This window comes from Zea mays, chromosome 1 (assembly GCF_902167145.1).
Source record: "Zea mays cultivar B73 chromosome 1, Zm-B73-REFERENCE-NAM-5.0, whole genome shotgun sequence".
Taxonomy (NCBI): Eukaryota; Viridiplantae; Streptophyta; class Magnoliopsida; order Poales; family Poaceae; genus Zea; species Zea mays.
In genome coordinates, this window is record NC_050096.1 from 5,972,819 (window position 1) to 5,987,986 (window position 15,168).

At 43.0% G+C, this 15,168-nt stretch overlaps 1 protein-coding gene across 1 annotated transcript; it reads left to right on the forward strand.

Moving 5' to 3' along the window:
* The first annotated feature begins 1,224 nt into the window (after positions 1-1,224).
* LOC109942738 (cytochrome c oxidase assembly protein COX19) lies at positions 1,225-3,793 on the forward strand. Its single transcript, XM_020544959.2, has 5 exons — positions 1,225-1,540; positions 2,198-2,281; positions 2,395-2,483; positions 2,566-2,663; positions 3,530-3,793. Exons 2-5 carry the CDS (start codon positions 2,272-2,274, stop codon positions 3,660-3,662), a joined length of 330 nt encoding a protein of 109 aa, XP_020400548.1. The 5' UTR covers positions 1,225-1,540; positions 2,198-2,271; the 3' UTR covers positions 3,663-3,793.
* The last annotated feature ends 11,375 nt before the right edge of the window (positions 3,794-15,168 follow it).

Genomic DNA, 15,168 nt, shown 5'->3' on the forward strand with positions numbered 1-15,168 from the left:
AGAAGTATGGGCTTTCTGGACATGTACCATCTGAGGTTGGTATGCTTGCAGCTTTAGCTATACTAGACCTCTGAAGTAACAAACTGAATGGTACTGCCACAGAAAAAACACTATGAAATTGAAGCACCTATATTTATCTGGGAATTCCTTGACCTTTGCGGTCCTCGTGCTTGTAAACGCTCTTTATCAGGAAGTTGCAGTTCTCCTTTTAATATCGTGTTTGGTATTCAAAAGGTTGCCGAGGATTATCAATGAAGTCATACCCTTCATAAGTTACAGGGAGTGCTTTTGTAGTATATTATATTTGGTAACCAACAACTTATATCATAGACTTGTATCAAGACTAGGCTTCCAATAGGTACAGCCATATAGTCATATAGTCATAAGATTTAAAATGTAAGATAGTTCATATGCGTGTTGTTCCTGCATTTTTTGACTCGTAACTAATTTTGTTTGTTCACGATGTGTCGCAGGTTAGCGCTGTGTCGTGGTGGAGACTTTAAAGATGTTCATGCCACGTCTACACTTCCCGTCTCTGATTATGGATTAAGTCTTTCCTCCCTGATGTTTAGCCAGTGCGTGATGTTACCCACTAGGTCTAGCCGTAGTCAATGCCTGCACAACCACAACCCGCTCTTGTGTATTTTGCGTTTGCGGATCACGTCGTATATTATTTTGGTCCTTCTATATTCATGCTACAAGGCTGCAAATCGTGATGCTCATACATTTATGTAACCAGTAACCTATAACGACTTTGATTTATATTATATTTTGTAACTGTGAACTTGACTATCGTAGATATGTAGCTTGCATCACCGCAAGATCTGCCACTCGAACGATTTTTTAGTATACGATTGTGCTACAATAACTGTAGCGTTCGATAGGGCGCTGCCCTATTCTAGTACTCTTTACTTACAGTGGCGGTGCGTGGGACACGGCGACAGTCCGACGACAGGTCGGGTGGGCAGTGCGGCGGTGGGTGGGCGTGGGGTGGGTGCGCCGGCCGGTCGACGGGCGGCAGCGGCTAGTCGGGCATGAGAGGAAGGGAAGGAGAGAATGGAGAAAGAAGATGAGCCCGAGCATAAATACTAGCTCGGCACCAAGATTCGTGATGCCGAGCTAGTTTGCCACATGGGTTGTCCTGTTATCTATCTCGCAACTCGGTGTCATAACCTATGACGCAGAGCATAGGTTTAAAACCTAAACGTAAACTTTTTATAAGAAAAACTAAAATACAAAAAAATTCGGCCGACTCACGTGAGGCCACGACCCGTCACTACGGCCGACCCCGACTCGGCGGCTGCACCGCAATCCGACCGACCGCCGTCCGTCCCTCTCCACGCCGTCTGCCGCCGCATCAATCCAGCAGGCAGCGACCTAGGGGCTGTCCGTGTCCGGTTGGGAGGCGCCGGGCGCACTGGGGTGGGCGGCTGCCCGCCTGGCCGGCCAGCCGTAAGCGCCGAGCGGCGTGCCGGCATCTCCGTTGCGGTGTGGGCAAGGCACCAGCGGCCAGGTCCGCAGGAGCTCGGGATCGGGCTTGGTATGTGCAGGGGCGATTCCAGGGAGGGGCACAGGGGTGCAACGTCCCCCCTAATCCTCCCCAAATTCCATAAGAGCTACTACTTTTTTAGCTAATTACCATGTAAATAATATAAAATACCTCTTAATAGCCCCCCCTCAATCTGATTTACCCCCTCAAACTCAAATTCTGGCTTCGCCCCTGGGTATGTGGGTGATTTGGATGCTCAAGAAAATTCACCAGCTCCGCCGATGCACTCATGCCACCAAAAGCCACATGCTAGTTTTCTAGATCCACGTCTAGATGCATCTGTATGTTCTGAGCTCCTGGTACACCCTTGCCGGTTAATTGGCCACTCTTATTCAAATACATCTTCGTAACTTCATGCATCCGGTGGTTGTTTTCTGTTGCAACTTGCAAACTACATAAGCACACAATGCTTATATTGGCTATTCTATAGTTTGGCTTTGTGATACTTGTTGCTATTCTTGTAGTACACTAAAATGTTGTATGATCATCCGGCAGTTTGTTTGAATAGGTATAAACATGATATTTACTGATTACCAAGTCGAGGTTTCGATCGATCGATTTTTACACTGCATTTACCGATTATAAAGTGCTTGCCAAATGAACTGTATGAATGCTACTGGCATCGCTGACCTGATTATGCTGTTGCAGTGCTGAGCATTGTGGGCGCAACTGTTAGAGATCCGACTTTATTCCTGAAGGCATTTGTCTGAACTTTTTCGGAAATGAGTGCCGGTAAGGTGCACTGGCTTTAGGGTTTAACCTCTTAAAATTGTTTTCTATTTAAAATTTACTATTTTAATTTATATTTTTTACACAGATCTGAATAACTTTGTGAGTTTTCACAGGTGGTGCTTTTGGTGGAAATAGGGGGCTGAGGCCTGTACCCCCTGAAAAAGGTGTATTCCCATTGGACCACTTACATGAGTGCGACTTGGTAAGGCTAAGGCTGAAGAATTCTATCAGTTACCACTGCTGCTGTACACTTTTTGTATTAGTGACAGTAACTATTCAAACAGGAGAAGAAAGACTATCTTGCCTGCCTGAAATCTACAGGGTTTCAATCTGAAAAATGTCGACAGTTCTCAAAGAAGTATCTGGAATGTCGAATGGAGAGGTTGGCATGCTTAGTTCATATTGTCTATATGCTAATTTCATATCTGTAAAAGTTTCCTGATATAGGCACATAACCTCATTTTTGGCTTATATATATTTTCTAAACCTAGGGGTAATTTAGCTTTTGCGCTTAGCATGCTACATTCTACAAAATTAATGACCAAAGGAAGCTATAGAAACATATTAATATGTATGAAGTGAAGCCAAAATATCGGTAACTATCCAAGTTTCTAGATAGTTGGCCTTTTGGTTGAAACTAATTCTCTTTCCTACACTCAAATCCTTTCAGCATCCTTTTTTTTGTTAGCAAATACTGTATGTCTCTTTTGGGCACTTAATAATTCAAGATTTAGTGAACATGCTCCCCAAGCTACATCATGTTATGATCCATTTTGAGTTGAGTGAAGCAAGGGCCATTTCTACAGTAGTCTGCAGCAAACAAATTGGGCCTCCTGGCACACTCAGTTGTTTGCATCCTCGGGCACAACACATATGCAATGTGCCACATCGAGAGTCGAGACCGGTGTTTGGTGATTATGTGTGGTAACCAGTTCACCAACCACAACTCCACAAGTGGGCAACTCCTACTTTTAGTGCATGTACTGATTTTGTTTTGAGAAATAACATTTTTGTCGTTTAATCTTGTAAATTCCTTCTGGCTCCAAGTTGAGCCTTGCGATCTTGCCAACTTTGGTCTCTGAAATTCAGTATCCGATCCCATAGCAAGGTCGTAAAAAAGTTTGCTGGCTGATAACAAGATGCACCTTTTGCTTCTTTTTTCTGTTTGCTGCTGCATTCTCTGTTAAGATTTCAAATCATTGTTTTCATGCGTGGTTCAATTTTTTTTTCTGAATTTATCTTCCTCAGAAACTTGATGGCGAAGCAAGACATGTCAGAGCTTGGGTTCAGAAATGTGGACAAAGCGTATACATCTCCTGACACGAACAGCCAACTGGAGAGCCCTCCTAATGAGCAAAAGGAGAACAAAATAGCCGTTTGATTTTGATGTAGCTTTTGTATGTTTCTTCGTCCAGGAGATCTGTATGAGAACGAATAAGGGTATAATGAGAAGGAAACGCTAGTGAGTAACTAAGGCTGAAACTTATCTATTGGCTATTTTGACCTTCCTAAGAGCATCTCCAACAACGTGACCTATAAAAATACCCTATAATTTGAAAATAAGTATATTTTATAGAATTTAGGGCACCAACAAAATACATCGCTCCAACAGTAAAGTCTCAAATCTAGATTATAGAACAGCCCACTATGGTGTAGTATATTTGAGTCACTTGAGAGGGTGCTCTATAGTTTTTTGACAAAAAATTATGAAATAGGGCACTGTTGGAGTAGTTTTTCCTGTGTAGAGCCCTATATTTCAATTTGAGGCACTAGTTTGAGGCATTGTTGATGTCTCCAACAATGCCTCAAACTAGTGCCTCAAATTGAAATATGGGGCTCTACACAAGAAAAACTACTTCAACAGTGCCCTATTTCATAATTTTTTGTCAAAAAACTATAGGACACTCTCTCAAGTGACTCAAATATACTACACCGTAGTGGGCTGTCCTATAATCTAGATTTGAGGCTTTACTGTTGGAGCGATGTATTTTGTTGGTGCCCTAAATTCTATAAAATATACTTATTTTCAAATTATAGGGTATTTTTATAGGTCACGTTGTTGGAGATGCTCTAAGGTCTTGTTTGGCTTTATTGAAATGAATACGGGAGTGAATCCAAAGTCTAAACAATCCCAAGGAGCAGATTATATTGTACAGTATACACTATGCTTGTAGGGCATACGATTAATCGCGTGATGCTTCCATCGATCACGAGAGATGGGATTGTAATTTTGTTTCTTTACGTACCTATCGGCCATGGCGTCCTGCTCGGGAGTGGCATGTCGCCTTCCTCCCCGTCTATATAAACCTATTTTGAAGGTTTGCCTCTCAGTTGAGTTAATTTTCATCCAATGCAGATAGGGTAAGGATTGAGAGAGCTTTATGGCAGCGATGCCTTGCGATATTTTGTGCCTACCATGACACGGTATATCGCAGTCGACCTATTCTTTTTTAATATTAATATTATTGATCACTTATTCTCAAATGTTATGAATCAAGAATAAAGCAATACGATTGTTAATAATTAAAGACTTTCGTCCTTTGAAGCATTATTTCATCTCGGATATAATGATCATCAGACGAAGACCTTAAAAGACATACCTTCATCATTTTATCATATAAACATGAATATAAATAAGAAAGTTTAAGAATACGAAGAAATATAGATGAATGAAGATAATAATTGTTATATACCAATAATTCATTTATTGTTATTATTATCATCATCAAACATGAGTACTCATTAACAATATTCATAATACAATGATATATTCGGCTTGGCAAAGGGTGAGGGAGCGAGAATGTCGCGAGAGCGATTACAATCCAGCGTGAACAGTATGTGGATATTGTTCATCTATTTATAGGCACGAGACGCAGCCCGAGTAAGATTTACACACATGCCTCCAAACACTTGTTTACAAGTAATTAAAACTAATAAAGTCTATCTAGTCCTTTTTCCTTCTTTGCTTGGTCTGGGCCAAAGCTATTGAGTTTCGTCTTGAAGAGCTGAGTCGAGGCTGAAGGTAGCTTCGGTATTATTTTGCCGAAGGTATTTTTGCCTTGAGTACATTCGGCGGAAAAGAAGACCCCCAACGAATATCATAGTTTGCTTGTATACATATATTAATGTTAATCTTTATTTAATTTACTAGTATATTAGTTGTCTGGATCCTATCTTGTTCTTCCTTTGTTTCCTCAACGGCCGTGAATGAACCGATATGTTTTCTCTTTAACTAGATATTTGACTTAGTATGAATTTTGTGAGTTGAAAACAACCAAAAATATCAGTGAATCGTAGGCAACAACTTTGATGTCTAACACTCCGTTGAAAACCCTCAAATGGGATGCCAAGGAGATGGAAGACCACGCTATACCCCTTGCCCTCGAAGGTAAAGAATGTAAGAGAAGGGTGAAACAATAAAGAATTTTACATGCCAAAACTATACATGAGAAAAATAAAGTAATGACTGTGCCATTCCATATTCTTTCCTTCTTTTTATTATATGTTCCTTTGAATACGAACGTGTATACATGAAGGGTTACGAGGCATTGAGCACAACCACCTTCGATGCTCACAAAGGGTGTTCCAAAAGATGGACAACGATCGATCTTTGAAGGTGGATCCATTAGAAGGTGACACAGACTTGAGAATGGAAAACAACTCTCATCCTATACAGTTATTAATTGTTCACATATCTATAGGGACACGGCCACATTAACCTTTATATGAAACTTGTAAAATGCCTGCTGGGGAGGTGCTCATTGTGCCACTGGAGAGCCAGCACGCCCACTGCCACCCACTAGGGAAGGTGCTTGTTGTGCCACTGTCCTCGTGCCATTCTTGATGTCGAAGAAACATTTTCTTGCCTTGAAAATTTCATCATTTTATGCCCGCTCCCACACCATCCCATGCAGTCGCATCTCCTTCATCCTCCCGATCAACAACCACTTCATGATGGTGGCGCCCTCTCCACCGTCTTCCCTTTCGATCCAGTTCCCACATCGATGCTAGACCGCTACACCGTAGATCCATAGCCTCTAGCTATCCATCGTGCTTGAAGCCGAACGATCGAAGAGCGCAGTAGACAGGCCACACCAACTGTTGCACCACAGGTAGCCTAATAGGCCACCTTGCTCGTCTACTCCCACTTGGCCACCTAGGTATGAATGACCAAGTTACTACATACATGATCTATACAATCAATGGAGGATATTTTTGTCGTTTTATGGACAAGACATGCTATGTAAGTCTTCTCTTGCCCCCTTCATTTTCTCACAATCCAAAGCAAAGGAAGCTTTGTTTCTCATCCTTATCGTTTTATATTAAACCATTCCAATTATATTTTAAGTTGTTCAGTAACATTCAAGTATTTCTTAATCACGTGTAATCCAATTTAAGACACTTTGATGATTATTATACATTCTCTTTTTCTCTTTGCCATTCACTCATTTAGTCATTCGGTACATATTTTATCCTTTTAAGTCTTTCTGTTACAGTTTAGTCATTCGATACTATTCAACCATTTTGTGACTTATTTAAGATAGTCTATATTATGAACAGTTGTCACAAACTTTCTTATAAATATTTTAAGTCATAGAATATTTTATTCACCCATAGGCTCATAATAAATTTTGAGGCATTCCTTTCTATCAGTTTGATGTAATGACTTTATCACGATTAAGTACACTTAACGGGTAAAGTGTGCCTGGTTAGAGCGTGGGGCATGTGGGGCAGTTGTTGGGTCGTGCGAGTTGATCGGGGAAGCGATGGGTAGCGCGGCTAGATGGAGTGGTGGGATGATCGAGGTGCGGGCGATTATGCGCTGTCAGGGTTCGGATCCCTTAGGTCCCTAGGGGACCATGAGTCAGAGAGAAGATAGGGAGAAGCCCACCCAGGTGAATCCGACCCTGGACGACCCATGTGCACTATGTCTGGGGTCAAACAAGGCGAAACCTGGCAAGGGGGGGTCAGACGAAGCATTCGAGTGGATTCCACGTCTAGACATAGGACTGCTCTCTCCATTAATACTGCGTATGCTACATTAAATGTGCCTAGCATCGAGCTGTGGCGTGGGAAAGAGCCGGTCCATCTCCTATGGTCGACTGGCCCTAGGCCTAAGCTCCACTCATGACCTATGGGTCCTAAGCCTGAGTCCCTCGATACCCTACGAAGCACACAAGATGACGAAGGGAAGCCAGAGTTCAGCTACAAAGGCTAAGTGTCGGCGTAGACAGAGGTGGACAAAAGAAGTAACAATGACGCTTGGACTCCTGTCGTCGGCACGTTTCACCAACAGTCTTAAACATGCACGACCAGATATTTATGCAGGGACAATAACAACATGCGTCAATGCTTTTAATGAGGGAGAACAATTCCATTTTACACAGCGCAATGATCGCTTCTGAGTGAAGATATATGTAACCGCCCCTCCTTGATCTATGAAACAAGGAGGGTCGACCTAACGAAAGGGGACCGAAAAATAGAGGAAACACTTGATACACAGATCCTTTAGCCAACAACCCTTAGAGACCCGGGATCCTTCACTCTCTCGCCCGCTTGTAACCCTACTACGAGAAACAAGGTGCCAGTAGGGCGAGCCACCGAAGACTGGAAGTAGACACGTTCAACCCAAACCAGTATAAATATTTACTTGTTGGTGCTAGTTCGAAACACTGATAGACGCGCTGGGGTTGATTGGGTTGGTCCAGGTACATCACCCTAGGTGCTGAATAACCCTGCCCCATTTACCCCATATATATATATATATATATATATATATATACATATATATACTAGGTATGTGCCCGTGCGTTGCCACGGGAGTTAAAATTTAGTACAAAATATAGATACAGAACGGAAAACATCATTATGATATGTAAAACTCGTGTGACAAAATATCATCGTAACACTAATATTATATTGACGATGTAAATATGTAATATCACTATAAATACACTGACTCAAATAGAATGAACTGATATCAAACAAACATTATATTATTGTATAAATTATTTCTAAAGAATCAATATAGAATTTTAAATGATAGATCAGGCATTGTGATTACTCATTGGTAGGTGAAGCAAGGGAGAGGTGGAGGAGTGGAAGAGACCTAAGCGTTTTCGCACATGAAGCACGACGTATGAAGACATGAGTTTACAAAGTTTTCAAGTTCCAAGGAAGTAGCACATGTCTCTTTACACTCATTTGTGTTACAGATGAGAGAACGCAAGCACAGTCGGCAATCTTTTATGGTAGTAGTAGTAGCAGATGTCGTTTGTTGTACACAGATATACATAGGATGTCTGATCGTTCAGCCAAGACCCCGAAGCAACACGTCGTCGTTGCCTAGCACAAATCCTTTGTTGTCATCAAGGAACATGTGGCAGCGTCATAATTACAAAATGTTTCTTGCAAGCAAGAGAGCAGCAGTAGTATGATTACTTGACGGAGTAGAGGTTGGTGGCGACAGCCTTGTCGTGCATCCAGCTCTTCCCTTTATTTATGGTCTTGTGCAACACGTTGCTGCCACAAGCAGCCCAAGCCTCCTCCTAGAGCAGTGTAGTGCATAGAAATTCATAGAAAACCATACATGCCAAGAGATTGAGAGCTAAATTGCCAAGAGATTTACCTATGAGCGGTACCCCACGTCAAGGATCCCAAACCATCAGCTCTGCACCTGCACCTCCTCAAAGTCTTCAGTTATCTACACATAGATTGACACATAAGCAATTAGCACTCGCTGCAGCTTCTTCTGTTCTAGCTAGCCACCTACATGACTGTTCCTATACTGAGGAAGAGCCCACCACCGCGCAACAGCAAAAAGTCCACTGTCCGCTCTCCACCCCATGTTCAGAATCTCCATGCCACCACCCTGATGTGGGGTTGCCAAAACGGCTGCACACAGAGACAAAGGTCCATACAAACATAACAACAAAGGCATGTAGACCAAGGACCAGGTAATTGGTGGTTCTACCAGACCTGCCCAAGCTCCCACATCAAATAGAAGTTCCCTTGGCTGGATACAGCCACATAGCATCCATCGGCCGATCTGTTCATCATGTTGAAAATCCTAGTGTAGTAGCTTGCACTATTAATGACACTTAAAACTATTCTTATTATCTGTTCAATGGATTCAACTCGCCATTTACTTGAAATCTTCATTATCTGTTCACCTCCTCTTGCACCTACTTGAAACACTAACCAGGTTGCACATTACACTAACCAAGAAGATGCAATGCACAGTAATAAAGACGCCATCGGTGGTTGAGCACAAATAAAATGTAATATCCTATTGAGCTCCATAGGCACTAATCAACGGTCGGTAACTTGGTTCTAGTTGCACACATAGAATTTCCACTACTGCCATCTGTAGAGGTACATAATATCAATCAAAACTGTTGGAAGGTTAAATTCGTATGAAATAAAGACCATTAACAGGCTATCGAAACATTTTTTGGCTGACAATTATATTTGTATTCCTTTTTTTTCTATGTTAGCTAATATTTCTAAAACATATGACAACCTAACCCATCTAAGATCAAGATGGCAATTAGAGGCATATCTTAATCGATAAGTTGAAATATATTTATGAAAAATTCTCAGAGCGAATGAATCTAAAAACATAAGAAAGGAAAAGATAATAAAATTCAGTATACTTGGTCTAGAACATGACAAGATTCTAGATCCATCCGAGTCTTTTATGATATTTCTATACAAACAAAGAAGTACCATCAATCTTTTAAAATTGTTCTTGATCACTAAGTATGTGTCCGAACAGATAGCAGAAAAGAACTCACGAACTCTATTGGAGACTCGGAGTGTGCATTTCAGATAAGTTTAACAGGACACTATAAATAACTTTCTCCTTCCAGTTTAAAGGGCAAGAAATCAAGTTCTCTTACAAGCAACCAAAGCTACTTACAATGTGCGCAAACCAAACAAACAACCTGAAAGTGCATCCTACGTATAATTGTGTGTATAACTAAATCTAACCAAACACGAGGCACTTAAAATAAGAAAACATCTTATTACGGAACCAAACTTCATTATTGCACACATGATTTACTTAGAACAATGTCTCTCCTAATATGTTGGCTGCTTTGAAACCTGACATCAAGCATGGTCAACAAATTTGGTACAATGCAAATGATAAAAGGTTGCTTTAGAGTCATTCAGGTGCTATCAGAGTTAATAAATAGAAATTGCTTAATGCAAGTTAATTTAATGTGTCGTACCATCGCAACATCAGCAACAGCCAAAGAACCAGAAATTATGCCATGCAGTAAGCTATTGTGGATGAAGGGAACAAACGTTAACCAAATGACCTGCATTTTCAATTCACCAAACAGAGATAAAAGAAGGAAACATTTGTATCGACACTGTACAGAACAACAAAACCAACTGAATTTGTAAGTTGCCAAATCAAAAACAGTCATTTCACCTGAGGTAGCACGACAAAACCGTCAACTGTGATGAAAATCCTCCCACAGCAGCCTGATGGTTCTAGAGACGTAGTACCAACCTAAGAGCCCATAGGCAGACAAATCGATAAAGGGGAAAATAAGCCGATTAATGAGCACAACAACTGGCATTTTAACACACGCCATGTGGACAACAAGCTTATCGATTTGAGTGGTGGCAGGACCATGTGACCATCTCTTCACAGTCATCATAGACCGGTAACAAGGAAATATTTACTCTTCTTAGAATTTAACCTGAATTCTGAAAAGTTAATTCATGTATACAATAATGGGAGCAGCAGCACATTTCCATTTGTTTACCGGACTGTTAAGGTTGGTCACAATTGCCATGTAGCCGTTCAAACCAGCTGCTATGATGTGATAACATACATGTCCAAGAACCTAAGACAAAACAATTCAATGGAGATTTAATAGCATAGCAATATCCCGAGAAAAAACTGTGGAAGTGAACTGAAACCTACATAGCCATAATCATAATCAAATTAATGTTGAGGATGCAAATCTTACAAGAATTAGCCAGTTGTAAGCAATAGCCTAACTGAGACATGATGAAATATCACCACTATGATAATAAAAACATATGAATCACAATCCTTCAAAGTAGGAACTAACCTTTCCATACATGGCAGTGATGGTAGCTGAAGCCTCCTCAAGATGTGTAAGTTACAAAGCCAAAACCTCTAGACCTCCTAGACTCACGATCAACGATAATCCTAGTTAGACAAGTTGAAGCATAACTGGTCAGCAAAAAGTAGAGCCAATGCAAGTGCAACAATGAACAGGGTACCTTCAACGACTTCTCCATATTTGGCAAACTCGACTCTGAGACTGTGATCATCAGTTCCATAAGAAAGCCCTAAAATAATATTTACATCTATCAGGAAATTATAAAGGACAAAATTTTTTGACAAAGGAGATATAAATTATAAACAGGCTAGAACCTCCAACAAAGAGCTTGGATGATGACATACATCTGATTGCTTGGTAGACAGACAGATTTGAACTCATACCATTCTTGAGCAGACCACCAAGTGCAGCAATGAGCTTGATACCTTCAACGACTTCTCCATATTTGGCAAACTCATCTCTGAGACTGTGATCATCGGTTCCATAAGAAAGCCCTAAAACAATATTTGCAGCTATCAGGAAATTATAAGGACATAAAATTTTGACAAAGGAGATACAAATTATAAACTGGCTAGAACCTCCAACGGGGATTCTACGCACTGGGGATACGATATTCTTCGATGCCAAGACCGCTATTGTTGTCTGTCCTGAATTCGTCAGTATCAGGCTAAACAGAGCTGAAAACACGGAGAAGTGGATCTCATCTAAAACTGAGCATGGCGTTGCATAGAAATGCAAGATTTAGTCATTCAGAGCATGAAGAACATTTTTGCATATATAGTTAAAATGCGACATTGGACTGGAGTATATGTTGGCGGTATAGAATGGATAGGTCATAGACATTCTTGCTGATTTAACCTGATTAAGGAGTAGTATAGATAAGACCCGGAGTCATTATCTAGCTACTACCATACGACAAGCAGAGAGGGAGGGAGCGTGGTAGCTGGAGAAAAAAAATGCAGGCAGGCAGAGGCAGTGAATGGAATGCAAGTTTATACAGACATAAAGCAAGAAAGCAAACAAAAATAGAGGAAGGGCAGCGAAGTCACGCACTGATGTTGATCCGGGAGGTGGGTCGGCGCAGGTGCACGAGCATGAAGCACCCGCTGCTGCTCCGGCGGGGGGCGAGGGCAGCGAGCACCCAGCTCAGGTTGGCCTTCCACTCCTGGCTGCCGCTGCTGGTCCCAATCCCCTCGGCGCAATACACCGACCAATACAAGTTTATTATTTTCTCACTCAAATCCTAGCTGAAGAAACATGAACGAAAGCAAGGAACTTCACAAATCAGCCTCTGCTGGAACACCGCGTCAATAGACACCGTGCGGGCGACAACACCAAGAAACGTCAAACACATCGTTGTAGCTAGAGCTGCAGGCGAGCAGGATTGGGGGTTCATTTGTGTACCTCATTATTAACACGAGCACTGTTTGGATCTCTGGCAAAACAAAGCACATCAACATCGATTCGCGTGGGTCAACACAACTCAACATCACGATCCGGACCAGGCACACAGGGATCTCTGAAGCTTACCAGACAGAGGAGGTGGTCGCTTACCAGATGGAGGAGGAGGTCGGCGCAGAGCGACACGCCATGGGTCGCGAAGACCCTAGAATCGCGGGGGAGGGGGTCATCGCGAGCAGCGCGGGGCAGGGGGACGATGGCGATTGTCTCGCGGGCGGGCAGGTGAGGGAGAGGCGGCGGTCGTAGAGGGTGCCAGGGCGCAGCGGAGGCGGATTCCTCGATCTCCATCCATTTAGAGCCTGGCCGAGGACCGTGATTCTCGATCTCCTTCCATGGACAACGTGGGCGAAGGACCGAGAGCCAGGACGCGGACGATGATGCCAACCGAGAATTGGGGCGCAGCAGAGGCGATCTCCTTCCATAGCGGAGGCGGATTCCTCGATTTGGCGCAGCGGAGATGGCGGGCGGGCATGGCGCCTGGTGCTGGGTGGTGCTTAGGGAGAGCGCGAGATCTGGATGGAGGCAGAACCGTATGTGTGGACGCCTACAAAACTCTCTTAAGGAGTAGTAAGGATATATACCCTTTAAATCGTCAGTTTCATGCGTCATGTGTCGTCTGTCATGTGTGAATCGTGTAGGTCTGTTCCTCTCCTCCTTCTCGCCTACCACTGGGCGGAGATGGGCCGTGAGAAACCACTCAAGCACAGCACGACAGGAAGCCATACATGGCGCAACACTCCCACACAGTACCATCTAACTAGCTAAAGAAGGTCGAGCGACTGAACGCGCTATAAAAAGGGCTAGACTCCTTTTCAACTTATACTTTTTTGGCCTGTTAGCTAATATAAAATGTGATATGTGGACATATGTTCATTTGGTATTACATTCATTTTTATGGGTATCGAATATAATTATGTGCATCACAACATATGAGCATTGTACCGGTATCTATATATGCACGTGTGTATATATTTAACATATATATATATATATATATTTATCATAATTATGAGGTGTTATCATATTGCCCGGTCCTCTCTAATCAAAAGTTCAGGTTCCGTTACTGGTGATTAACTTGGGATCGAGTGGGAATATTGACTTGTAAATTGATAGGGCAGCAGCGTAGGATTTTGATTGCAGTAGTCCCACCTATGTCGATCAAGAATTGTTTGTTGTTAGTGTTATTGGACAAGTTTGAGCACCCACGTATGAGCTGAATGAGACCAGAAAATTGATGTACCTTCTTACCATAATGACTAATTTGTGAGTTTAAAACCCGGAGGAGATTGGATGGACTAAAATCCTCTCTTTATTTAAAATTGAATAAGAAGGAGATTTTAGTCCCTTCAATCTTCTCCGGTTTTGTGGTTTCTAAATTAGATCTAAGGGTACTAGCTCAATCGTCGCTCTTAAGACGACAAACTTATTTTGTATGAAGAAAAAATTATGAGTAGATTTATATTCATAATGTGTTTAAGATGATATTGATACCTTACCAACGGGAAGCCATTGTCGCATTTCGGAGCCAAATGAGCAATAAGACGATTGACTGGTCACCTACCTCCAGTTGCGCCGCACACGAGAGATATCCCGTCGCCGTTGGAGCATCCGTTCGTGACGGTGACGTGGCTTGAACATCACGGGCCTCACGGAACGGAGTCTCTAATCCCAGCTCCGGAAAGACACCAGTGTCTGTCCCTCGGATACCGATCCAACGGCCGGCAGGAGCGTCTGGGTGTCGGTCATCGCCGGAAGCGGCAAAGGAACGCCCGGCAGAACCGCATTCAAGTGCGGTCCACGGTGGCGTCGGATGGCGAAGCCCAGCCCACAGCCCAGGACTATCCTCTCAAATGCCTTGCAGAATCTTCGAAATGCCCCCCTCACCTTATCCGTCGGCGCGTCGCCTTTTGACGTGGTAGCCCGTCGCCTCGGCCCTCGGCTACTATGCCCTGTGCGAGTGCGATCTGCGATGCACATGGACAAGTGGAAGCAGACACAACGTTCGTTTCAGTGGCCTCTGCAGATCCAGGAACGAACCCGAGAGGCAAACAGAACAGTGAAAAGGGATGGTTCAGCGGGGCCCCGGATGGCAGCCTCAAACGGCGCTGCCATCGTCCCCACTCGCCACCGGTGCTCGCCTCGTCAGTCGCCAAGAGGCCAGCACTGTCCAGCCTGGTGTATCACCATGCCAGACGCACCTACCGTCCAGCGTCCGAGACGAGACCTCACCACACCAGCCTCGCAATCCAAACCATAGTTTAATTAGCCAGGCTAGCAGTAGCAGCTGTGGTCGTCCTCGCTTGCTTGCTTGCTACCAGG